Source organism: Dermacentor andersoni, chromosome 7 (genome assembly GCF_023375885.2).
Source record: "Dermacentor andersoni chromosome 7, qqDerAnde1_hic_scaffold, whole genome shotgun sequence".
Classification (NCBI taxonomy): Eukaryota; Metazoa; Arthropoda; class Arachnida; order Ixodida; family Ixodidae; genus Dermacentor; species Dermacentor andersoni.
In genome coordinates, this window is record NC_092820.1 from 102,794,858 (window position 1) to 102,822,382 (window position 27,525).

The following is a 27,525-nucleotide window of genomic DNA, read 5'->3' on the forward strand; positions in this document are numbered from 1 at the left end:
CTGAAATGTTTTGGAACTACTTAAAACAGTGTGGTTCAGATTTCTTCGGAATACAGGAGTTAAATTATAATGGTAACATAATTACGGAAGACAGGGATAAAAGTGCGTGCCTAAACAACTTTTTTCATTCGGTATTCTTACCCAACCAACCTGTCATATTCATCCTCCTCCAGCGAATATTTCGCCTATGCTTCCTGTTGAGCTTAGTGTTAATGGAATGGAAAAACTATTGAAGGATATTGATGCGAGTAAATCTAGTGGTCCGGATGGAATTTCCCCACGTGTGTTCAAATGTTACTCGGGGCCAATTTCTATGTACCTTTACTTAATTTTTGAAAAATCTTTATCGACAGGTATCTTACCACATGGCTGGAAAATTGCACGCGTTGTTCCGATACATAAAGGTTGGTCCAAAAAAGACGTTGGTAAGTACAGGCCAATATCACTTACGTCTATCCCGTGTAAAATACTTGAACATATCTTATATAAACAAATACGAAATCATTTAAGTAAGCATGAGGTACTAATTCACGAGCAGCATGGATTTCGTAGGGGACTATCTTCCACAACACAACTAGTTGAGTTTTATAATGACATAATTTCCAGCGTAGATGCAGGAGGACAGGTAGAAGATGTGTTCCTGGATTTTCGGAAAGCCTTCGACACGGTATCGCATTCACTCTTATTGTTTAAGCTTAATACCCTAAACATTGATGCAACTGTTTTAAATGGATTGAATGTTACCTTTCCCAAAAAAGGCAATGTGTAATACTGAATGGAAAATGCTCCGAATGTGCAGATGTTACGTCAGGAGTCCCACAGGGCTCTGGTCTCGGTCCGATATTATTTTTTATATACATTAATGCTATTCTGCCGAAATTTCATCTTCTATACGGTTGTTTGCGGATGACTGTGTTGTGTACAAAAAAATGCCCATCACAATGATACAATTGAACTTCAGAACGACTTATCACTTATTCATGATTGGTGTGCTAAATGGAAAATGACTTTGAACATAACAAAGTGTGTACATCTCTCACTTACTAAAAAGAAGAAACCAATTCAGTCGCGGTATCATCTGAACAATGTACTATTGAAGCAAGGCAGTACGTATAAGTATCTAGGTGTGCTACTGTCGTCAAAATCTTCGTGGAAACCTCAGGTAGACAGTATCATAGCCAAAGCTGGTAAAGCTTTGAATTTAATTCAGAGAAACCTGCTCTGTTCACATGTGAATTTAAAATATATGGCATGTACAACTTGTGTTCGACCACTCTTAGAATATGGCTGCGTTGTGTGGAACCCCCACGAGGTAGCCTTCACTGTCGCTCTAGAAAAAATACAAAACCGTGCTCCCAGGTTCGTCTTGGGTCGGTACGGAAGGAGGCAGAACTGCACTGCAATGAAGGCTGAGCAAGGATGGGAATCTCTTTCTGGCCGCCGCAATAACCTGAGATTAAAGTTTATATGTTCGATTTACTATAATAAAATAGGAATTAATATGGAAAATTATCTACAGAAACCTCATTACATTTCAAAACGAACTGATCATAGTTGCGAAATCCTTGAGTAGGCTGCCAAGACGAACATGTATGCCAATTCATTTTTTTGTTCGTACACTTAAACAGTGGAACAGGCTGACTGAAAAGCAAGTGCATTGTGTGAATGAAGATGTATTTTATTACATGTTATAACCCCCCTGCTGTAACGCCTTTGGGCGCTGCAGGGTAATTGATGAATAAAGAATAAAGAAAATACGTAGAAATTGAAGTCGACTGTACAGCAGTGAAGCTGAGAATAAGTAGCCAGTGTCAAAACAGTACAGCGCTGCAATGAATTCACCGTAGCTAGGGAAATATCTAGCGGAAGAACTTGGGTCAACGAAGTAAAGTTCAGAATGGGAATGCACGCTTAATTATTCCGAACTGTAACCATGGTGTTAGGTAACGTAACATGGCGGGTTAAGAGAACCTCCAGAACAGGATATTCCGCGTAGTCTCCCTCAGGGAGAGCCGGGAAGGGCACCATTGAGAGGTATGGTTCGACCTGGGGTGGCAGACGAACGAATTGACCCCACCCAAGACGGGGCTAGTCTGCAATGTCGTCGGCAGTACATTGGTGTCAATATTAGCACACGCCAGGACACGGCCGGTAATGTTAATACGGGCAGAACATAGGCCGAGTACGCAGTTCTGCTGCCATTGGCAACTCGAACGGGAAAGGAGGCGCCAAGTGTGACCACTTTCTTAAGACGTCGGCCGAGGGCGGAGCTCATTACAGATGTCTGGGCATCTGTGTCTATTAGAGTGGTTATGAACAGAAAATCAATGAAAACTTCGATACGGTTGTATCGAGGAGGAGAGGTCAAAAGAGGATCTTCGTTTCGGGTCGTCAATACAGCGTAACCTCCGGGCGCTGCATTATTTAGTTTTCCGAGTTTCGACTGGGATACGACGGAGGCGGCGAACGTCGACGCGGCGGTGAGCAGAACTGTCGAGCTTGAGGCGAGGGCGAAGGGCTTGGAATAAACGAAGGAAGGGGGCGTCACCATTGGAGGATTGGAGCGAGCATAAAATTGGCCGCGCGGGTTACATGCCGAGCTGTGATGAAAAGTGATGTTGGGACGCGGAGATGAGTACGAGTGGCTGCGGCCGTTCATGTCACGTTCGCCATTTACCTGGGCTTTGATAACGCACTGGTGAGTACCGCCGACTCGGTGCAGCTGAAGCGACCACTGGAGTATTTGGGAGTGGATGGCTGCTTCCTTGACTGTGGCGACCCATGTTGGCAAACTCTTGTCGAACGAGAGATTGAATGAGTGATACGGTCGTCACATCATTGTCGTGCGATCGAGGATAACGGATCGCTGGAGCAATGGCTTACAGTTCCCGACAGACAGTCTCTGTCACGGTAGGTGAGCTTGATGGCTGACGAAGCGTTGGAACGTCAGTCCAGGAAGAAATAGCGGCGGTGATTGGCAGGCGATCAAATTTCTGAGCATTGCGCCGGCTTTTAACTTGTTTAAGAGTCAGTACGCCGAAAAAGCGACATCAACTGTCGCACAATCCTTGCACAAAAGCAAATTGAATGTTTCGTTTGCCATTCCCTTTAGCACATGGCTGACTATATCCGATTCCGACATATCTTTGTCTGCTTTTTTTACAAAGAGCCAGCACGTCCTGTATATAGGAAATATACGAATATGTGGACGATTCAGCCCGTGCCGCACGCTCTTGTCTGGCTGATAGCTGACGACCTTGAAGGTTTTCCAAATACGTCACGCATCTTTTGTTGGAAGACTTCCCAGCTAGTCAGGTCTTCTTCGTGTGCGTCATACCACATGAGAGCCGTGCCTTGGAGATAAAAGATTACGTTGACAAGCATTATTGTCACCATCCGTTATGGTCGCGGACGCGTTCATGCCAGGTGAGCCACTCTTCAACATCCGTGCCATATGTGCCGGCGAAAATCTCTTGGTCACGAGGACGCGATAGCACTAGATCTCATAAAGCCTGCGGGGATGTAGACCCGGCGGGGTCGTTTGAAGACATCGTGACGGAACCGATGTGGCGTTCATAACGGAGATACAGCGCAGCGTCGTAGTGACCGTACCCCGCACTTCCCACCACATGTGACTGCGTAGAAGGTCTGCACCGGTATTTACTTAAACGCAACAGCGAGGGCTCCCAACCATAGCATCGGGTAGGGTAGGATATCCTTCTACGATGGCGCGTACTTACTGCAAGCAATCGGTCAAGAATTGGATGGAATTAGGAAGGTTCTGTTAATACAAATATTGGTAAAGGTGTCAAGTGGAAATGTACAAAGATAATGTTTGAAGAATTTAGGATAATCGTCTTGAAACAACTATGACTTTTTCCACGGCTGAGCAAATATTCCTGTGGTAGTTTCCAAGAGAGGAGGTTCCTCGAGAAAGAATATTTGGAATGGAAAAATGTAAACCAAGTTCCTTGAACGTTAATTCTAAAATGATTTTCCTTAAAGAAGAAAACTAAAACGGCGGCCTAATAAGAAAAAAATATCTATGGTCTCATCTTCTGCACATGCAGATTGGGCATAGCGTGGAGGGTCCCAGACCAGGCGTGTGACGATAAACGTTTAACACTGGTATTCGACAGCCTAATCGGGTAAGGATTACTTCAGTTTTGTTGTTGTGAAAGGAATTTTTGTGCCAAGCGAATAGGAGGTGGCAATATTTTGAAAAATTTGCTATCGCTTGGTTCATGAAGTCTTGATCAATTTCATATATCCTAAATCAAGCGGTAATTAGCTAAGCTGATGTAGGACGTAATCATAGTGCAGGGCCATTGAGGGCCGCTCTCGCGAGACTGTCATCCATTTCGTTCATTTATAATCCTTTATGACCTGGCATCCAAAGTAACCTAATTAAGTTCATGTGGGCATGCACACCATAGTAAAACAGTCAACATCGTCTTCTTTCGTTGTCGCGCTGCCGGCATATACCATATTGCAACAATATGTATGATGTCGAAAAAAAGAATTTCAAGCGAATTACAAGGGAACAATAACGAGGCGGAGCACTGGGCCGCCTCGTTTAAAACACTCACTGAAACAAGGCTCCCATTAATACCAAGAAAAGAAACTGAATTCAGGCAGTATTTCGGGGTGAATGGAACGGAAAAGCTTCACTGCTCTATATCTCAGAGAGATTGGCGGTGGGCCGGTGTCTTCATGTCTTGAGTCCTGGCCGCTTCACAAGGTTGGCGCCCCTATTCCAGGGCACCGCTGAGTCTTGCTGCCTCGCAGCCTACTGCACAATTGCCCATTGGGCTGCGAGCTCGCTGCTGGTGAGCAGACCCTCCCATTATTCCGCACTTGGGTTATTTACTTTATGGAATGCGAAATTACGTTTGCATTCCCACGTGATGTGGTATAACGTGGGGGTTGCCCCGCACCACGGACATATATCCTTGTACTGCGTAGAGAACATTTTGTGTAGTGTGTGCAGGTTGAAGAGCGTGCCTGCTTGTAGTCTTCGCCAGCTGACTGCCTCGTGTTGTGTGAGCGATGTGTGGGGTGGGGGGTATTTAAGTCTCCTTCCTCTGTAGTGGTTAAGTATTTCTGCATACGTCGGCTCCACCGTTAAGTAGGCCTCTAGGGTTTCCGACTGCCCTGCTCGGTGCGTGAGTTCGCGAACTAGGCTGTCCACCCTTGAGTTGCCCTCTGGGAATTCCTTGCTATCCAGGTCACAGCAAAAAGTTGAAGCACCATAATGACAACCATGCACCTGCATACGCAAAATGCTGCGTTATAGGTACTATTACATACTTGAGGTTGCAGCTTCGAGCAGCTAGTCTATTGAAAAAGGCTTCCGTACGGCAGTCGAAACGTATAATTCTTATTACCACAGTTTGATCGGCCGCGACATCCTTTCTCTTTTATTATATGAATTCTAGAACTAAGAAAAATACGAGCCAAACTCAGCAAAGAATCATCACCGCAACCATATATAGGAAACTGACTCATTTCGCCAAATACCTGAGCTTTGCTCAGATACATATACACCTCAAGGGCCAGAAACGCTCGGTGGCGGCACCTTTTTTCAAGCGGGCTTTGTACCGACGAACGCTTAAGTAGGCCGAAAGCGAAAAGAATAAGAAACGACCTGGCAAGCAATGGCTACCTCCGCAAACTACTACGTCAGAAAGAACGCCGTTGTACTGAGCGCCTCCGCACCACCACTGCGCACTCCAGAAAAACAGCACCCACTCCGTATGCTCCCTGTGTAAGTGAAGCAGTCGCAAAAGTGTTCAAGGACTGTAATACAGTCAAACCTCGATATAACGAACACGCATATAACGAATTATTGAATATATCGAACTCTTTCGAAATATTTTTGTCAAACACATGTATTTTTAACTTCCTATAGCGAACGCGGTTTGGCATAAAACGGATATAACGAACTTCGCGACGCCAAGCCCTACCTCACTTTAATAGCAGGCGGCAGGCTTCGTTGCACTACAAGTGTGTTGTGACGATGGTGATCGTCACCATCATCACCATCAAGTGACGATGGTGACCATCCCGACGAAGCAGAAGCAGAGCTCCGCGAGCTCGATGAGGCCTGGAACAATTTTTCGCGTTTTGTTGGTGACATGCCCGCAACAACAACACCCACTCCGTATGATCCCTGTGTAAGCGGAGCAATCACAAGAGTGCTCAAGGACAGTAATATTCAGATTGCCCACGTGCCCACGCACAAGCTAAGGAGCCAAGTGGTACGCATAGAAGATTCCGCGCCAAGGCTGTGGTGCATCGTACATCGGAGAAGCAGGACACTTCAGATATTGTATCATGCGGCACCAAAATGACGTATCCAAGGGTCGCGCGGCCGCCAACGTGCTTGCCGGACATCATCTTATATCAGCTCAACTCATTCAATGGCATTTTGCCGCTATCATCGCCGCGGAGAAATCAGTCTCAATAGGCATAATATGTATTCAATCCAAACTTCATACGCCTAATCGGGTACGCGGGAACCAATAAAATAAACATTTAAAGCACCTATTTTATCTGTCGTTTGTTAATCGATCTGTATCTAGTTTAAAAGAAAACAGTACAGTGGGTGGTTCGGTCTCACAACTTGGCACAACACCACAGTGAAAAGTGTGATTAATTAGCAACGAATCAGCTCTCGATATGAACGTTGTTTGCGGCTTGATTTTACACCTGACAGCGCATTTGCGAGGCTGCTCAATGTGTGGATTCAGGAAGAAGCGAAAGACGGGCAAATAACGCGTTGGTATGGCGGCTTCATCGGTCAGCCAGCGCCGCGGGAGAAACACCTGTTGCGACAGCCTGCATAAATCTGACCAGGTAGAAACCGTAACTTCTAAGTTGTGCAGCCCTAAACAAGAGGGAATAACGAGAAAACGACCAAGGCCAGCGTCCTTCCATATTGCTTCGCGTTGCACCACACCACTTATAAGCATCAATGCCCAGCGTGTTACTGCGCCCGATCTTTTGCTATAAGAAATATCGTTGGACTCACGTATCCATCTGTCTGAAATTAGCGTTCAAACTAAATATTGTGCAGCTGCTCTGCGTAGCCAGCACGTTTTCTGTTACCCACCACTACAAGTAATGGCTACAGAGTTCCTGAGGCCGCGGTTCGATACCGGCCGAGTTGGCCGCATTTCAATGGGAGCGAAATGCGAAAACGCTCATTTACTTAGACATCGGTGAATGTTAGGAACCCCAAGTGGTCAAACTTATTCCGGAGTTTCCACCTTGCCGTGCCTCATAATTAGATCGTGATCTTCAAGAACATTCAGTAAGCAAACAGAAAGGTTAAAAAACATCAATTCTGTGGTTCTGCAGGTCAACACCGCGATCTGATTATATATTATTTAACACCTATATCCGAATAAGGATCAGCACAGATATAGTCTATACGTTTTCGCAGGTGGTTTTTTAGTCGTCTTGAAACGACGGTTGAAAGACGCCTTAGCTACACCTAAACAAAAGGCACTTTAACAAAATGTCTTCCAGAGATTGAAAAAGGACGCTTTGTAGCTGCCTTTTTTGCCCATTTTGACTGGTCTCAAACGACTACAAAACACCTTGGGTTCAGTGGGCAAGAAGCTCCTAATCGGTAGCCAGGAGGTGCCCAACCTGACTGCGAAAGCTATTCCAGGTTTCATGAGATCAAGGCTTGCATTCATTTGGGAAAGAAAGGTTGACAATCCTCTTTATCGTTAGTTGTGAGTGTGCACAAGCAAACGGGTGCAACCATTTTCACAAGTCTTAATGAGCCATAAAACGTCGTCTGTTCAAAAAGTTGTCTTCAATTTGAAAAGGTATGTTTGTATCGTTATGAGGACTCTTTTGAGTAAAACCCAAAGGGGTAAAGCACTCCCTGAAAACTGCGAGACCCCGATGAGCAAGTGAAATATATCTTCTCCACTCTATAACTTGTATTTTACTTGCTCATCGGAATCTCTCAGTTTTAAAGAGTTTTCAGTTTCTATAGGAACTCGTCCTATACAGGCCCATCAGGAGGGAGCCCAAACTCCAGGGCTCGATGCCGCCGTCGGCAGTCGACATAAACCTCCGCACGAGTAACGGTAATCCTATTCTCGTGGTGGACGTCCTCGGCATGCTGACAGAGTCGAACGGCTGTAACGGTCTAGCGATCAAGAAAATCGCCACGAAGACGGAGAACATGATCGGACTAATCAACAGAGTCTCTAACAGGCAGGGAGGCCTCAGAGAAGACAACCTCCTCAGGCTTTTCACGCCTTCCTCATGAGCCACATCCCGCACTTGGCGGCCATGCATTGCTGGCAAAGCCGCGAGAAGAAGTCGGACACGTAACTCGATAGAGCATAAAGAGGGTGCTGGGCATTCCCATACAAGCCAGCACCGAGCGACTCATGCAGCTACAGGTTCACAACACCCTGGAAGAGATCATCCATGCGCATGAATCTGCCCAAGTAGCTCGGCTGTCTACATCCTTGTCTTCTGCATATTAATCTATAACCCAACTCTTTCACTCTCTCTGTTAAGGTCCTGAATCATTTGTTGTAACTCGTCTGCATTGTTGCTGAATAGAAGAATGTCATCAGCAAACCGAAGGTTGCTGAGATATTCGCCATCGATCTTTACTCCTCAGCCTTCCCAGTTTAATAGCTTGAATACTTCTTCTAGGCACGCAATGAATAGCATTCGAGAGATTGTGCCTCCCTGTCTGGCCCCTTTCTTTAAACGTATGTTCCTGCTTTTCTTGTCTCGAATTAAGGTAGCTGTAGAACCTGTGTAGATATTTTCCAAGGTATTTACGTAAGCGTTCTGTACTCCTTGATTACGTGATACCTCTATGACTGCTGGTGTCTCTACTGAATCAAATGCCTTTTCGTAACCTATGAAAGCCATATAGAGAGGCTTATTGTAGCCGGCTGGATGCCCGCCGTCGTTGCTCAGTGGCTATGCTGTTGGGCTGATGAGCACGAGGTCGCGGGATTGAATCCCGGCCACGGGGGCCGCATTTCGATGGGGGCGAAATGCGAAAACACCCGTGGGGTACTACGATTTAGGTGCACGTTAAATAATCTCAGGTGGTCGAAATGTCCGGAGTCCCCCCCTACGGCGTGCCACATAATCAGAAAGTGGTTTCGGTACGTAAAACCCCATAATTCAATTTATTTTACGCCAGCCGGAAGCAAGATTTTTGCAGTACTCGGTCTCAACCCCACGCTCGTTGCGGAGCGGTGACATCAGCTTTCTGACGCTGAAAGGGCCAGCATTCAGGGCTCTCATTTTCCTCGCAACGTTCATCCACAGCACAGCGTCGGCAGGCGCAGGGCCAGTGCCGTGGCGCTTCTGAGACACGTTAGGGACGAACCTCGCTCAGTTTGCTTCTTAGATGCCGCCCAGTATGGCCGCTCGACTAGGTTTGCTGCCGTTGACATCGATGACGAGGGTTCGACCCTCAATTCCGCATCTTTCAAAGATTCGACTCCATCGAGTGCCGAGCAGGCGGCCATATCTCTCGCCCTTCTGGACGATATTAGATCACAAATCTACAAAGGCTATAGATGAGCAGCTTGGGCCTTTGTTGCTGGCTCTATTTTCGTCGAAGCCAATGAAATTCTTGGCAATAAGATTATATCCCCGCGCACCATTACTTAGTTTCCGGCACATCTCGGTTCTTACCTAGACTTCCTCACCAACCTCAAAGATGGCGCTCACTCTCCGGCGCGCGCCCTAAACCTCCGCAGTAGGGAGGACGCAGGTCTGCAGGATAGGTACGGGGAATTTAAAGACATTTTATTCCCCTTTAACGAAGTCGCTTAGTACCCATTCTGTCATCCTAATGGTCCAACGGTTATCTAATCCGCGCATTACATGACCTACGCAGCGCCATTTTTTTCTCCTAGTGTCTATTAGAATATCGTCTATACCCGTTTGCTCTCTGATCGAAGCCGCTCTCTTTCTGTGTTTTAATGTTATGCCTAGCATTCTTCGTTCCATCGCTCTTTGCGTGGAGAAGGGAAGCGCAGTAGAGAACGGCAGAAGACTAGTTGGTGTGACGAAATGAGGAAATTTGCGGGTGCTATTTGGAATCGGTTGGCTCAGGACAGGAGGAATCGGAGATCGCAGGGAGAGGCCTTCGTCCTGCAGTGGACATAAATAAGCAGCTGCTGCTGTTGCTGATGATGATTATTATTAATGATGTCACCAAGTACTATCAAATGGGAAGGGAGGGCTTTCCCGCCTCCGCACGGTAGAGTCTCCAGGTCTCACGAAATTACACTCGGAATGTTGCAGGCTAGGTCATATCCCAGTTTAGATTTGCTCGGCATTATTGCCCCGTACGCCTTCGAGTCTATCTGCCCGGACCGCGGGTCAATTAGCAGCTGAGAACAGATGCCCTGGTGGTGTCCCTCGTTACGGGGACTCAATCGAGTCACTGAGGAGGAGTGGAGCTCTGCCATCAAGAGTTCCGAGCTTCTCCGACAACTCCGGGCTGTCCAGAGAGCCCACGATGCGGCGGTGAGGCTAGGCCTCACCGTCTCCATGTGGGAGCGGCACGCGGTGCTGCTCTGAGTGCGGCGCTTCTCAGAACCTCATTAAAGTTCTTTGTCTGTCTGTCTCAACTCTATAGTCAATAAACACAAGATAACGTCGACTTTGGGACAAGTCTTAACAGTGTTGCGACCATCTAAAGGAACATGTAAATTATGTCATGGCGAGCAAGATGAAAGTCGGTGAAAGTGAGCATTAATCTTTGATCGCCGAGATCTGAACCATAGCATTGTGATTGTTTCCCTACTTCTGACGAATGTACATTAGTGAAAAGCATCCAACAAGGCTAACAAGGTCAATATTGCAAGTTCTTTTGAAATGGGCAATGCAAGAATGAACGTCAGCGGCCCTTGCATGTGTTTTCCTGGTAATTAATTCAAATATATTTATGCAAATTAGTAATGGGTGATAATAAACAAAAGTCATGGTCGCAAACAGGCTTATCCTCGTATAAAGCTTTCAGTCGCCTCTCAGCGCTGTCTCTATGTCGTGTATCTCTTTTTGCCCTCTTTGTTTGCACTACAAGGGCCCTATAACGTAAAACTATTCCAATATGTTTTTATTCCAATCTCCTGATGTCAAATTTGCGTAACCGCAGACGCAAGCATCGGGCAGTCACCCGCAGGCTTGTCTGAACAGACCAATCAAACGCTCTCCTCGTTCATAGGAGGTCACTTTTGTTTGCTTGAAAAACGAAAAACATTGTCTACACTGAGCGGCTTGTCTTATCTTATTGGCTGACAAGAGGCGAGGAGCACGCTCAAGTGGAGAGGGATTCGATAGGGCCGAGCCACTGCACTGAAAATCGATAACCGGATGACGAGGGTGGCGCCGGCGCCTGCGATTGGTCCGCTTTCCCTTACTTTGCTTGCGGTGGCTCGTCGACAATCGCGGCGGCATGCAACGGAAACTTAAAAATGACACTAAAACGGATCCTCAGCAAAGAAGAGTTGGCAGAACGAGGTCGCAGACCTGCCGGAAGTGCTCGAAAACGTTACACGGCCACGCAAGAAGTTTTATTACACGCAAATAAACCCATGCTCTCTGACAGGAGCGAGTAGCCAATGCCTGAGCGATCGGCTGCAGCCATCTTTTATTCCTTTCGGAACGGGGCAACCTGCGCCTATTCAGAAGAAAATTCAGTTTTGTTCGGCCTTTTAATGCATCTTTATAGCGTAGACGTCACTTTGACGCGGTGAGCTTTTGCAGTTTTGTGACGTCACGTGAGAGGCAGGTGAACTGGGCGCAGCCCGATAACTTTTGACCAATAGCCGAGGGCTAATGGCGAAGAGGCTTCGAATCAGAAATAACTATTTTTCTTTTGTTCGGTGAAATCATGCATAATCCGTGTGAACGTGCTATATCAGATGGGGAGCTATGGCGGTTTTCGTGACGTCGCGTGATAGGCAGTTGAAATGGGGGCGGACCAAAAAAGTTTTTGCCCAATCCCGGAGGGCTGATTGCAGAATTGGAATAGAAAAGTTTGGAATAGTCTTACGTTATAGCGCCCCAAGTCAGTCATCAAGAACTAACTGGTCCAAGAGCGCTTGAGTAAGCACATTTACCAGAGGTAACATAAGTTAGTATAAGTCAGCGTAATTAGGCATCGTTCTTTTAAAGAAGTGTCTTGTTGTCTTTCTATTCACATTTTTTTCTAGAGAAGAATGTTTGCCAAAAGACACACGTGAGGTCGCACTAATGCAACCTTCAACACGAAGTGATCTGTCACAAGATATTTTAACAAACTTGACGGAGAATTCTGAAGCTTCTGATAAACCTCATTACGCGAATTTGCGAAGCTAACAGTCAACAAGTAAAGAGTATAGCCTCACTTTTGCTGAAAGTTCGGCTTCGGAAGGAGCCGTTTTGACTGATGCAATTTCTTTCGAGCAAACAGCACTTCTTGAGACAGACACAGTGTATTCGTGCTGTTAGAATTGCAGATACTGTATGACTGTAGCTTGATCTTCCTGATACACACGGAATTCTAACTAATAAACACGAGGCAATCTATACACGCGCACGTGAACGCAGTAACACAAACATGGTTAATTAGATAAAGCCTTTATATAATGTAAAACTCCATTCGTTATAATCAGGTGCAAGTGAAAGGTGTTGGCACTTACTAAAAAAAATTTAAGATTAGGAGTTTATTGGATGTGTTGTTTTTTGTGCAGTGCAGAACAACGGCTATCATGGCGGATATCCGTCTTCCGCATCTCTTACTCGGCCTGTTTGCGTTAGCAGCATTTGCCGGATTTCTTCTCATCCGCTTTGGATACATGAATGTGGATGAAAAATTGCACCAGTACCGTAACAAGGCCGAGGTCAATGTCCAGGATTCTGTCGCCTTAAACGGCGTAACACTCGTCAAGCCCACTGCAAGGTGAACATTTCTCACTTTCTCCCCGACAATCTCATTTACCTCTTAGTTCAGATAACAGAAAAAAAATCCGCTAGAACCCAACTCAATATCGCTGTCGAGGTTAACGCTATTGGCATTCAAGCAGTGCAGTGACGTACTGTATACCGCCGCCGAAGCGCATCACGGCTTAGCCGTCAACAGCCGGGCGTCTATGTTACGGTTTCCTCTGGGGACGCTGCGCCATTTACCGTCACTCACGCCAAGCCATCGTGCCTTTGCCTGGCCTGCGATATTTCACCGGCGGCTCTCCGGTGCGTGCTAACACTAACAGTTATTCTCCAGGTGCTCGCGAGCGTCCGTGTCGCAGCGCTGAAGCTTAAGTCTGGCTGCATCACTAAATGAATTTTAAGTATCTTCTTGTTAATTATTGAAGAGTCGCATAATTCCCATATCTTCTGCGTACTTTTTATCCTTTTTGCAGAATAAGCGGAGTACGTTAACCAAAGTGTACAGGCGTGTACTTCTTGTTTACTTTTGGGGCATGCGAGTTGTCAACCAGCTATATAATTTTCGGTTGAGAAGTTCCGCTGCATAGCTGAACAAGGCACGAAGAAACGCGATGCCACACACAGGGTGAAGCGCAGTGTAACAACTGTTTTATTCTAAGGGTTGTGGCAGTAATCGCAATATTGAATACATATCCAGCGAACTTTTCGACTAGATTCATAGTTGATTCGATGTTCACTGCTCAAATTTGTCGAATGTTCGTTCCTTTTTCTTTTTGTCATATGGGTGATAACAAATCGATACGGCGCCTATTGGATGTCTACAGAGCGTAAGACCTATCCAAGTGGAGACAGTTCTGAATGCTTACGTTACAGGGGAACCATTGTTGTTCCGGAGAGGCACCATTTGTTGAGTTAAAGCGATAAGCTTCTCGCTTTTGCTCGAAAGACTCTAATCTTTCAATAAGGGTGCCTGACCTTCTAGCTGATGTTCAATAACCTGGCTGGAGAACGGGAATTTTTTTATTGGCAGTCAGCCTCTGAAGCCTATGCAAGGGTACATTTATCTAGGCTAGTCAGTCAGAGGAGACCCTGATTATGAGAAGGCAGATTACGGATGGAAAAATGTGTTGCAGTTCACATGCGAAAACCAAGCCAAGATCAGCAGCTTGCCGCTTTCTTTAAAGGAAGTGCTTAACCATTGCACTCTACTGGCACAAACCTAAGACCAGAAATTTGAAGGTTTAAAGAAACTTTCGAAGTAAGGACCGTACAACGAGCGATAGACTTAGACGTTATGCGTAACGTTTAGAGACAGGAAGATGTGGACTAGAGAGCAAACGGCAATAGCCGATGTTCTTGTTGACATTGGAAAGAAAAAATGAAGCTGTACAAGCTTCGCAATCCGTAAAGCAGATAACCGGTGGTCTGTTAGAGTTACAGAAAGGGTACATAGCAAGAGAATGAAGCTCATTCGAGGACGGGAGAGAATCAGTACAGAAAGGGTACATAGCAAGAAAATGAAGCTTATTCGAGGACGTGAGAGAATCAGATGGTGTGATGACATCAGGAAATTTGCAGGGATAACTTCGAATCAGCAAGTGCACAACAAGGGTAATTGGAGGTCGCTAGGCGCAGCCGTCGTTCTGCAGTGGACATGAACATAGGCGGCGGCGGCTGCTGATGCAGTGGTGGCGGCTGCTGCTGCTGCTGATGCTGCTCATGAAAGAAGAGCAGGAAGTTAACTCAAGTACACAACTATTTTCTCCGAGGCGAAAGGTTACTTTACATCTAAAACGAGTTACTTTGTTTTACAGCGAGAGAATGACCCTGGTGTTCGTCATATGCGAGAGGCATTTTGATCTTGGCATCGTTGCTGTGAAATCAGCTGTAGCCTACTCAACGTCGAGGCTACACCTAGTCGTCATCACAGATAAACAGAACGAGGAAAAGATTCGAAATGAGGTAAGCCGGTAACGTATGTCGTAAATGCCGTATGTTGCACAGATGCGTCAGCTTTTTCTGAGAGTCACGAGATTTTCAGGCGCCCTAGCGAGAAACTATTCGGGTGGTTTTCCGAGTCGAGCAGCAATTCTTAACGATCGATTCTACCCATACACTCGAGAGGCAAAGCGGTATTCGCTTTCTTAACAACCTATATAATGGTGCAAAATTCTAGTTATTCAAAATATAGTTGAACTTTCGTGTCACAGGTGTGTCCCAGTCTCTCCATTTGGTATTCGTTTATGGCGCGCTACCTATATACCACATGTTGTATTGCCAAATCGCTGAAACCGCATAGATTATTTTGAACTGTATTTCAATATAGTTTGTGACTTCATTTTACGCCTTGGGTGCTACGGCCTTCCGCGTAGTACAAACAGATAGTGTATAAAAGCGAAAAAAAAAGATCCCTTTTCTGAGGGTGTATTTTACGTCCTTTCTCTACCGCTAGCCTCATCGCGGCGTCAGTCAGCGGAACAGGACTCTTCCCAATGACGTCCACTCCTTCCTTCGTGGTTTTGTTTCTTCAGTGGTGTGCGGGACTCAGATGTGCAAGATCCTCAATGAAGAATTTCATCGGCGAGCACGCCCCTACAGAAAGAGCCCGCCTAGTTATATTGGAGTCTCTGCTATGCGAAGTAAACGTACCGAGCACACCATGGCACGAAAGGCTTCGCTACCTGGTGAAACGTTTACCACATATATTGATAGGATGCTCAAGATGTGCAAACTAGTTCACTTGTGAATTGCTCGAGGAACATAAAGTCGATCATCTGCTGATATGGATCGCGCAGCAGGTTTGTAAGAGTGAGTGGTAAAAAAATTGTGGGGCTCTGTTTCAAACGTTACACTTTATTGCCGCATTCTAAATATTGGGATAACGCATAGAATATTATGGAGGTTGCATAACATGAGGGCACAGTTGTACGCACAGCATTTAATTGCATAGCAGTGTTTTACCCCCTTCACCTAGCCTTTGCTTCAAGTAGATTCCAACGTTTTAGTTGAATCAATATCAAGGCGAAAGCGTTAAGGGGCTCGTTGCAATGGCCCATACCCGGAAAATAGTGGAATCTGGTCCAGTGATACAAAAAAAGCAGACGAGTGGCACAAAAATATCATCGTTAGCAATGGCTCATACCAGAAAACAAATACCATAATCTGAAATGCATCGTACCACCGTGGACCGTGCTTGCCTAGAAATGTCGGCCAGGGGGCTCCCGGACGTCTAGGGGCCCAACCACATTTAAATAGATCCGATAAAGTTTTATCCATCCATCCATCCACCGTAAGCACACATAGATGCAATGGCTCAATGTGAATGAAGGCATCACAGAAAAAAAGGAATGAGGCAAAGAAAGAAATAAAATATCAAAACTACGAATGGCTTATACCCCCGCAAGCGAGCTGATACAATGGCTGAATATGAAACAAGAAATGAATTAAACAGAGAGCGAGACAGAAAACATTTACTTCTGAAGAGGTTGGGTGATTTCCTCGTTAGTAGAATAAATTCGTTCAGGGCCCCATTGGCTCACGCCACTCCCCGTGCCCGCCGGACAAGCCGTCGCTGCTTTTGCGGGTCTAAGCTGGTTAGCGCAGTCTCCCGGGAGGAAAGTAAAAGTGAAGGAATAGGGGAGTAACCCGGAGGGTGTGGGAACTCCCAGGTGCAATAATATACTGTGGGCTTTGCTCCACAGTAGGAACAGTATGAGGCGTATTGCACGGGGTGGAAGAAGTGAAGATAAAAAAGACAGGGAAATAAATTAGCTTGAAGCTGTCGCCACGCAACGGCATCTGCTCGGTTAAGGGAACCGGGGGGGTCTTCTGCTATTTCTGTAATGCTGTAGATTTTCAGTGTCGTTCAGTGGTTCTGTCGGTGCGTCGTCTCGGTTGGACAGCTCTTCCAACGGCGCCCGGCTAGTGAGCTCTCGAGCTACCGCATTAGCGCGTTCATCACCATGGAGAGAGGCATGTCCAGGTGTACAGACAATACGTACCCTGCGTAAGGATGTAAGGTGTAATCATGTAAGGATGCAGTTTGTGTAGGATGTCACTATCCTTTGTGCCAAAGTCCTGCAGGTAGTCTGTAAATCCGTGACCAATGTGATGGGTCCATCCGGTGCCGGTATGATCGAAGCGTCTACGATGGCTAGGGCGATATCAACCTCTTCCGCTGTGCCACTGTCCCCAGTGAGCCCACAGAGAGTATCTGTACCCACGTCTCCCGAAGTAGTGGACCACGTCGGTGCATAAGACCACCAGTGTGTTCGATCTGCCATAGCCAAATAATCGAGAAAGGGTTTGTGCTCTTGCCTTTCTTCGGCCTTTGTTACGGTCAGCGTGCATATTCCGGGTAAATGGGGCCACGTGAATTGTGTTGTGAATGCTGAGCTGAAGAGGTTTGCGGTCTTCCGGTTGTGGCTATCTTGGTGTTTGGTATCATAGCCGGGATAGAATGGGGCACCCCTGCATTGTTCATTCTTATTGCAAGGAATGAAAGAAAAACGAAAGAAAGGACGAAAAAAACGAACCGAGAACAACGAAACAAAGAACAAATGAAAGAAATAAATAGAGAAAGAAAGGAACAAAGAAAGAAAAGGAAAGAAAAAAGAAAGAAATAGAAAAGTCTTCAAGTAAGATAGAACGAAATAACCTTTAGATATTGCATTAGGTGCCCGCATGAGCCGTTGAGGAGATCGAAATACAGCGAATTAAGTTTACTTCATAGGGCAGCTCGTCATGTCATACAAGAAGTCTGACCTCTCCGATCGGACAAGTTAATCAATTACCAGGTGTGCAACAGGCTTTTGCCTTCACGTGTAAAACAAGTGTAACATGTGGCCAATTTTTTTTTCAAGGTGGTTGGTTCCCTGTTGTTTAAATGAGAAATATTGTTGATATTGCGAAATAATTAGTCTGAAATATCTCCTCCCTTAAGTTAAAATGCAACAACTTAAACTTTTGTTCATATGAAATATTTGCTGATTCATCGTGTGTACTTGGTATACGTGCTTGCAGACTAAGGTTAACGTACTAATGGGCATTTTGCAGACAATATATCTTTTCTAGCTTTTGATATCGTCTTTTGTTTTGCCTTGGCTACCACACCCCCCTTGTTTCAAGTACTCCTCCTGGCCAGATAGCGTCAGAAAACGTGTGAGCTGTGAGGTGAAGTTGGAGTGGTTCCCCAAAAATCACTACTACGAGTGGCGCTATATGTTCAGACCTTGCACAACTCAGAGGCTTTTCTTACCGGTAAGTATGCGTCTGAAGGTATATCCCCTTCGAGTACAACCCTTAGAATAGATTGTACATTCTCAGTGCTTCAGAGAGAGATGTCCAGCTTACAGACTGCACTGCATGCGAGAACGTTTTGTGTTTGTGTGTGAACTATGAGATGATGAACTAATACTGCAATAGCAATTATAACGCATTCCAGGCAAATTTTCGCCGTTGTGCTGATGTTCCGCATATATATGTTTATAGAAATATTCAAATGAATAAGTAAACATGAATGAAATGTCCACCGGCGGGATTTGATTATGATAGCTCGAGCACAAAAGCCCGTTACCTTAACCGTTATGCCCCACGCACATGCCTCAAGGATCAGAATAGAACATCCTTAAAAATGTCCGTAATGAAAGCCAGCGCGTGGAGACGCTTGTAGCGTTTGCCGAAGGCCGACGGATTGCCGTCGGTCTCACCTTGTGCACCATCCATGTGCGACACGTGAAACACCACGCGCGGCGCCCTTCAACATGCCAGCGTTGTCAGAGATTTAGTAAGAGACAGGATACTGTTACTTCTATCCAGCCGGAGTCACCTTAAGTGTTGCGACTCACCTTATCTCATTGGGGTTGGAACAAATAAAATCTGATTAAATAATTGCAGCGTCGTGCAATGACGTCGTACCCGCGTACACGTTAACACTCTCCAGGAAGTCCAAACACAACGCTGAAGCCGGAGCTATCGTTGAAGCTATCGTTGTCGGTAAAGGGAGGGACTGTGAGTTTTATTTTTGGTTTGTTTTCTATTTAAGTTTGTAGTGTATTGCAAAGCACCCATCCAGTACCTTGGGAAATATACTTGACGTAAAACAGGATTAAAAACTACGAAGTGAACCCACTGCATAATGTCATACTTACATCATTAGAAAAAAACCGCTTTTCTACCTTTCAGCTCAGTTTCCTAAAACACTTCGCACACATAATACGAGCTTGCTGCACAAGCGCATTCAGAAGTTTCTAAAGTGCAGCCACGTTTTACGTACAATTATTTCGTAAGTGGGTTTGCCTTTGATGGCCAATCTCGGCGTGCACAATGTCCCACAAAGCGTGTGATTGGGATACGCAGATAAAGACGTGCGTGAGCACAGTTATTCATAATAATATTAGCCAAGCTTCTCTGCCTGACAAGAACACCACCGCGGTGGCAAATTCTTCATGCACGGTCCTCTCCTAAAATATGTCAATTATTGGCGAAATACATGTACCAAGGGCTAGTGTTCTCTTCGCCATCGCGGCTCCAATGTCGTGTGTTTTTCTGCAACCTCTGCATTGGCCCGTACAGACCACTGCGCAGGGGCACATATAGCCCGTGTTGTTTACACTGAACTGACGTTCAACTAATTAAAGAGGAGATAATTAGGCTTGAATATTCGTTACAAGAACGAGGACTGAAACTTGACGTGTAAATGCCAAAAACATCACTTTTAACTAGCGTTTTCTTGGCTTCACTGTATGATTCCCAGAAAATATCGTCAACAGCGCAGCATGTTGTATATTTACTATAGGTGGGCGCATGTGAACTTTTCTCGAATAGGAATCGAATTAGAATAGTACATACTGAATATGGAATCGAATATCGAATTGTCAGACGAATACGCATACATTTACAGTACAAACATTGACGCGTGTACTTATCTTTATCGGGCGACCACGTTTCGCCGCCTAACAAATCTAATCGCACAGCGCGGGATGCACCTGCATGTATCGGAAGTTTCTGGAAAGTTATCGATGCTTCTATCCGGCTGTCTGTTGTCGCCGAACCTTGTGTTATCTGATTTCATCGCGTGACGCGAATGGTGTAGAACTTTGTGGAAGGCACGCGGGTCCGAACGATTAGTCTGGAACATTCGACGACTGCTGTATAAAAGCCGACGCGCTTGACCCGCTGATCAGATTTTCGACGATCGCCGACTGTGTTCGCCGCTCTCGTTGTGCATTAAGTGTAGCCTGTTTTTGTGGGCACAGGTTCGCCCAATAAGAGCTAGTTTTGCCTTTCATAGTATTGCTACTGTTCGTTGACGTCACGACCACGTGACAATATTTATTTCGGTATAAGTAGGTGCCGCGCTTATATTGACTAGAGAAAAAATGACTCCAATCTATTCCCGAAATGTAACATCTGTTTTAAACGCACTATCACTAACTGTAATTACGATAACTGCAGGAATAGCATCTCAACATCTTTAGAGCGTAGTTGCCACACGCTTTCGAAGAATAAATTGCTCGATGTGACTAGTTTTCGAAAAACGCAAAATAAATAGTTCTTCATTAAAGATCAGAGGCTGTGGAAAAAGAGAAAAACAAACAGATGCTGCTGAAGAGCTTGTGTGCCGTCGAAACATGTCATAGTGCCAGTTTAAGAATCACGGGTCTCAGCGTAAAAGATGGTGCTACAAGGATAGGCTACAGGAAACACTAAAGTGCAGACTGCGAGCCAAGGTCACAGGTTATCACGTAGGCATCCGCTCGGGAATCAAAAATAGAATTATCAGTATAATACCCTGATGCACTGAGCAAGTAGGCAAAGTAATACACATGCAGGCGCAGAAAGAAAAAGAACATGCTTAACGCACTACTTACTGAAGGATGTAAAACTACAATAAAAAAGTAGCAATACATATTTCGTCCCTTCCAAGGTATCTCCCAAACGGGAAGCCAAACCAGTTTCTTGCAGAAAAGCGAGCATTGTGCCGTGAGCTTGGTCGTCTTGAGATCAGCCATTCGAATACATGAAATGCTCAAGGCTCCTACACTGCAGGTCACGTAGGCTATAGTCCCTTAGTAGCGACATGCACTGTGAAATAAAAGTAAGGAACTGGAATATAAGGTGATCAAGTACTTTGCAGAAGCACCATTTGTTCAGGCAAACCTGTGTTAGCGATAAGCTTGCCGGACCGCCAGTCTCTATCTGGCACTCACGATATTTCTGAGGAACTTGAGACGTCCGAACCCAAAGCACGGCTTAAGCGTGAGATTAGCCCATCGTATTGCTTCTTCAACTTAGTGCAGTCGCTTTGAGGAGTTTCATAAATGGTTTGGAACAGACGACTACGTCAGCAAGATGTACTGGATAGTTCTGCCATTTCATTTCGAAACGAACAGTGCCCGCCATTTACTGGGAAGTTGCGGGGGCGGAGCACAGACCAAACAGAAGCACTCTAAGTTCGTCGGTACAGTCGACGTTGCCACGCTCGTCTACCTCTATAGACAAGAAAACAACGCAGGGCGCAGGGAACATAAGTATCAACCCATGTGTGAACTGTGCGGTGGCCCACACCCAACGGCGGACAAAATTTGTAAGCAGCGCTATACAACTCCATACGTGGTCAGAAAACGGAGAAACGAAAGAGCACTAGCAACCAACGTCAACAAGGAGAATAACGAACCGCCAGCAAGATCAAGGTCCCGCGGCAGGTCCAGGTCCCGCAGTCGCTGACGCTCCTGGGCAAGAAGCGTGTCCAGATCCGGACCCAGATCCAGATTCCAATCCAGGGCGCGATCCGGATCAAGAGATCGCAGTCAACAGGCTGCATCGAAACCCGAGGAAGGAAGCAACGGTTCCACGTGGGCCGACAAAGTCAAGGGAACGGCTATAGCGGACAAGACGCCGCCTCACCGGGACACCAATAAAACAAGACTTATCTGGGCTGACGACGCGCGTACCGATTCGGTAAATGCTACGCTTTGTGACCCACCCCCAGAGCAAAGTAGGGATCGTGAAATAGAAAGACTTAAGAAAGAAAATGCTGAACTAAAAGAAATGAATCAGAACATTAGAGAGATGACGGCAATAAGGAAACTCTTAAGCGAGGCTAAACAAGCAGAAAACAAAGTTAGCACTAATACGCGCCAATAAGCCCCTGTCCCCGCGCCCGCTGGGGAGGGACCCATGTCAGCCAAGCGTAGGGCTCTTGAAAGTAAGCTCAAGAACACTGAAACACAGATGGAGGAAGTTAAACAAGCGCTGGCGTCTTTCAAAGACCACATGCAGATCCTTATGGAGAGTGTCTCACAGTTGACAATAAATGTAGGCCACATACAGACGGCACTGAATGACCCTAAGGAGGGGCTGAAGGCTTTTGGGGAAAGAATCAAAACCCTGGAAATGATGACTATGTCAATGAACGTAAGGGAACAATGCGGGTCGTCATTCCTCAGGGCTACATTAACTCCCCAGGCGGGGGAGTTGAATATGCAATACGGCTCACTCTAAGAGGGAATTTCGAATATGGCAGTGGAATTGCTGGAGGTACAATAACAAACGTACCATCATCCAATACCTTAGATCACTTCAGTCTAAAACGAATATTATAGCACTTCAAGAGACAGGATATGGATATGTCACACTCACTGGATACAAAGCCATAGAGTGTCAAACGTTCAGTAGGGGGCTGTACGTGCTTGTAAATAAGCAGCTTACACACATCCCACATGACTTAGGCATCATAGACAAAAATTTGGAGTACCTCATGGTTCAAGTTGTAGTACCAACTTCACACAAAAATCAAAGGAACAATACCTTATTCGTGCTCAACGTCTACAGCAATCCGAAACACCAGAAACAACACTTCAAGAGGTTATTCGAAAAGGCTACTAATCTATCTGGAAGTAGACCTCTGGTATATTAGGAGACTTCAATGCAGCCCACGAGTTATGGGGCTACGTTACAACGAATATCAAGGGCAGGATCCTGTGGAACCACGCGGATGAGCTAGACTTGGTCTTAATCACGGATAAGACACATCCTTCAAGGATCGGCGATCCTGTCTGCAGAGACACCACACCTGGCCTTACGTTCATTAAGAACGCAGAGCATGTTTCATGGACTAACACAAACATGAATTTTGGCAGCGATAATTACGTAATAGAAATAAAGTGGATGTTGAGAAAGGCCGAACTCGAGATTTCGAGGTCGTAGATTGGGACCTTTTTCGTAAGTTAAGAGCCCAAAGCGGAAAAGAAACCACCAAACTCAATCTCAGAGACTCGTGTAAGGGCATCAGAAGGGACATCAAAACAGCGTCCAAAAGGATTGTTACAGACACTATTATAGAGGCAATGGACTCGAAACTTGCCCACCTAATGGAAGCCAAGGAAGCCATGACACGAAGGTGGCGGGCCCAAAAGCTAAATCGTAGGCTGGGAAAAAGAATTGCAGAACTTAACAAACAAATCAAACAACACTGTAAAACCCTCTGCCAGCAACAGTGGGACAATTTTTGTGAGTCGATCGATGGACAGATAAGGAACGGCAAGGCGTGGAAATTGATCAAGCATCGGCTGGATGAAGAAGGCAGTAAAGCCAACCAGAGACACAGCCTTACTCGAGCTATACACGTAGCCCTCAAGGATCAGCCCATCGAAAAGGTTACCAAACAAGTTAAAAATGAGCAGGACCAACCACTTCCACCAGAATACAGGGGAGCCGCTCAACCTGAACTCGACCAGCCCTTCACCACATCCGAAATCTGGAGGGTGTTAAGTGAACTAAATCAAAAGTCAGCCCCCTGTCCTGACGGAGTAACAAACAGATCGCTTAGCAGTCTCGATGAGCCGTCAATTGAATCGCTGACAGACTTCTTAAATGAAGCATGGATTTCAGGCGAAGTCCCAGAAGAATGGAAAACTTCACAAGTTATACTAATACCGAAACCGGGTAAACCTCCCAGCTTGGACAACTTAAGGCCAATATCGCTTGCATCATGCGTGGGGAATATCGCTAAACACGCAATCCTTAATAGGCTAAAAGACCACTTAGCGGACAATAATATATACACTCACAACATGCTGGGTTTTAGGTCCGCACTTTCCACGCAGAATGCCATGAAGCAAATTAAACACCACATACTCGACGGATATTCTAGAAATACTAAGGCTATACTCGGGTTAAACTTGGAAAAAGCGTTCGACAGCATCAAGCATGAGTACATCCTCAAAACGATACAATACATTCGACTCGGGTTGAGGATGTTTAAATACATCAAATCCTTTCTCGAAGCACGCACTGCGAAGATAAAGGTGGGCGACACAAACTCGGAAGGGGTTCAGCTCGGAGATCAAGGAACCCTCCAAGGATCGGTGATCTCTCCCGTCCTTTTCAACCTGTCTGTCCAGAAAGCTGGGCAACATTAAGGGCATTGACCATACCATATATGCTGATGATTTCACTGTATGGTGTGCTGGTGGCAGTGAAGGGCAGATACAAGACGCACTGACTGAAGCGATCAGGACGGTGGATGAATACCTGAGACCCACTGGACTCAGGTGCTCCCCACATGAATCAGAGTTGTTACTTTATAGACGTGAAAAAAGGGGCAGGTCAAAGTTGGAAACCTCTGTCGGTTCCCCCTCTGTCAAGGTTGGAAACCTCTGTCGGAGAGCAATATACACCTACATACAGAAAAGGGTGTCAATATACCCAGAGTCAACGAGATCAGGGTACTGGGCTTTTTCATTGATGCAAACCGGGGAAACCATACGGAAGTCAAGAAAATCACCCTTAAAACGGATAACGCGTGCAGGATGATCAGACGCCTTGCAGGAAGACATAAGGGGATGAAAGAACATAGCCTCATCAGGTTAACCAACTCTTTCGTGCTCTGTCATATTTCATACGCTGCTGCCATGTACAACTGGACGCAGGTTCAACTCAAGAAGCTTGACGCAGCGATCAAGAAGGTCGTTAAAAGCGCATTGGGCCTCCCACTTCGAACCAGCACTGAAAAATCGCTCAAGTTAGCAATACACAACACGACCATGGAGATCGCGGAGGCTCAAGAAACATCACAAATAGCGAGACTATCTACAACCAGCATGGAAAGATCAATCCTGCAAAGATCATGATCAACCCCATTACGGATGCAGCAAAGTACACTAAAGTTCATCAAGAATTCGCAGACAACATAATCGTCGCACCGCTACCCAGCAATATGCACCCAAAACATGACATCAACACGAGAGTTGCACGAGCCAGGGCCTTAACCAAAAAAATGGATAAAAGGGGCAGAGGAGCCTGCTTTGTTCATTCGGCTGCCTACAAGGATCGAACTAAGTTCGCGGCGGTGGTAGTGGATCATCAGGGCAAATGCACCAACACCGCCACGGTCTACACTCGCGTACCTTAGGTCGCTGAATAAGTTGCCATTGCATTGGCACTAACAGACGACAGATTCACAGAAATATATAGTGACTCGAAAACAGTTATTAGAGCTTTCAATAGGGGAAAGATTGCCCCATAGGCTGCGAAAATAATTAACCAAATGCAAACGAATGTTATGCGTTACATTTATTGGTACCCGGCACACCATGGTTCACTTGATGACATTCCTGTCAACCCAAATGAATAGGCCAACAGCGTCTCCCACGACCTTACAGACCGGGTCGCTTTTACGTATGGTTTTGATTGTACTGGATTGGAGAACCTGCAGAGAGAGACGCTCATTACATACAATGAAAGCACATAACATTACTATATAGGAAGGAGGGAGTTCCCACCCCCTCACTATAGGCTCAACAGAGCACAAGCAGTTACATTTGGGCAATTACAAACACAGCCTTATTATTCACCTGCACAAATAAAGGTATGGTATGACATTGCAGGCATGAATATTATATGCAAAGCATGCGAAAAGGAGATTTGCACGCTTGAATATCTGCTCTGGGAGTGTGGGTTGCTCGGCCTGGCATTTCCCAGAATGGGTTTTTAGGAATGATCAGATCTACAGATCATATCCCTCAAGTCCTGGCTGTCCAGTACGCCCGTGATAGGGCAAGGAGGCTTGACCTCCCGGTCCCAACATGGGACAAGCCAGGCAGGTGGCAACACCTTGTACAGGACTAGAATAAAGTTTTTTCCTCCTCCTCCTCCTCCCTCCGCATGCGCGTCGAACTTTGTCTTCGGAGTCATCGGTGCGTGGCACTAGGCAGACGTACTATCTAGTTATTTTCTTGAGCTTTCTGAAATGGTCACGAAATAGTAGCGCCCTGTCTTTTTTTATTATTATTATCACGACCGCAGACGCCCATGAGCTATAGAAAGCATTCATAACGCCGTCATCGAGGATCTTTTGCACTTATATACAATTCAGTTCGCGTTCTTTTCTCGTCACGAGGTAGCGTTGTTAGTGTAATGGACATTCGTCATTGTACAGTACGATTCTGTGCCTTGGTTTAAAAGTGTGGTACACCTTGATTAAACTTGCCAAACACTCATTTATTTCTACACGCAACTCACGACTAGCACCCCCCGTGGCCTCTGCCGTGTCTAGTCACTCATCACAGCGCTGGGTATACCTATCAGTATAGTTGGAAACTTGAGAAGGGCTATGAATTCGGCCTTGTCGGTACGGCATACCGAAAGTGAAACGCAAAAAAATACAGAGACAGATGGAGGGTTGGCGCATGTGTTGCACCCTGCGCCTGACCCTATCCTTTGCGCTTCCCCCCACTTGGAGCAAACGTCGTCCCTTCCGGAGGCCGTCCCTGAATACTACGGCTGGCCAGATGGACGAGAGGTAACCCGGACATAGCTGGTGTTTCTGCTCCTTGGGAGGGTTTGCTGCAAAGGTGAAAGATGCTCGGCACTTCGGTAACCTTTATCACCTAGTTCTAATGAAACCTATAGGATTTATGTAAGCATCTGTCTCACCCCGTCTAAAAGTAAGTTGTGCAGATCCCACGCACTGTGGGAATCGACGTAATGATAACTATTTTGCAGTCAGCTGTCTATGCAGCATTCTTTGTGGTTCCGCAATGCGTAGCCAGGTTTACCAATGTGCTTGTGTAAATCCAGTATTTGTGTGTGTGACGCGAGTACAGTGTACTAGAATTAGCGCTATAGGGCGCTTGTGTGACGACAGCAGCAAGGTCACGACGACGGTAACGATGGTTGTATGATTTCTACGAACGGATGAATTGATGTGAAAGAAAGTCGGGGAGGTGTGAGATGGGTAAGAAACGCAGAAAAAACTAATTGGCACTGACGGCAGCGCGTGCTATCACGTAGAGGGCACAACCGGGTGACTTGACGGCGATACTGTATCACAACCTGCAGCACGTGTTCTTCTATAGCCATTCGAACGAGTGGCAATGGTGTGGCTGTTCGGCTGGGCCGAGCCGTGATGACGCTGCCATATTGAAATTCGATGCAGCGTCGCGAGCATCAAGTTAGAGCACACCTCGATGTTTATTTAACCGGCGTGGTAACAAAAATAAGGGCTGTGAAACACGCGCAGGGCACCCAGAGTGTTACATGCACGGAAGCCTAAAACGGCATTTTTTCCTCTTTCCATTC

At 46.0% G+C, this 27,525-nt stretch overlaps 1 protein-coding gene across 2 annotated transcripts in view; it reads left to right on the forward strand.

Annotated features, from left to right (window-relative positions):
- Nucleotides 1–359: 359 nt before the first annotated feature.
- Nucleotides 360–27,525, forward strand: part of LOC126534014 (glucoside xylosyltransferase 1-like) — a 58,549-nt gene continuing 31,383 nt past the window's right edge. For both annotated transcript variants that reach the window (XM_055072577.1, XM_055072578.1), the window contains exons 1-4: nucleotides 360–425; nucleotides 12,747–12,955; nucleotides 14,757–14,904; nucleotides 18,070–18,201. In XM_055072577.1, the coding sequence (XP_054928552.1) occupies nucleotides 366–425; nucleotides 12,747–12,955; nucleotides 14,757–14,904; nucleotides 18,070–18,201 (549 nt within the window). In that variant the 5' untranslated portion in view covers nucleotides 360–365. The remainder of the gene's footprint in view (nucleotides 426–12,746; nucleotides 12,956–14,756; nucleotides 14,905–18,069; nucleotides 18,202–27,525) is intronic.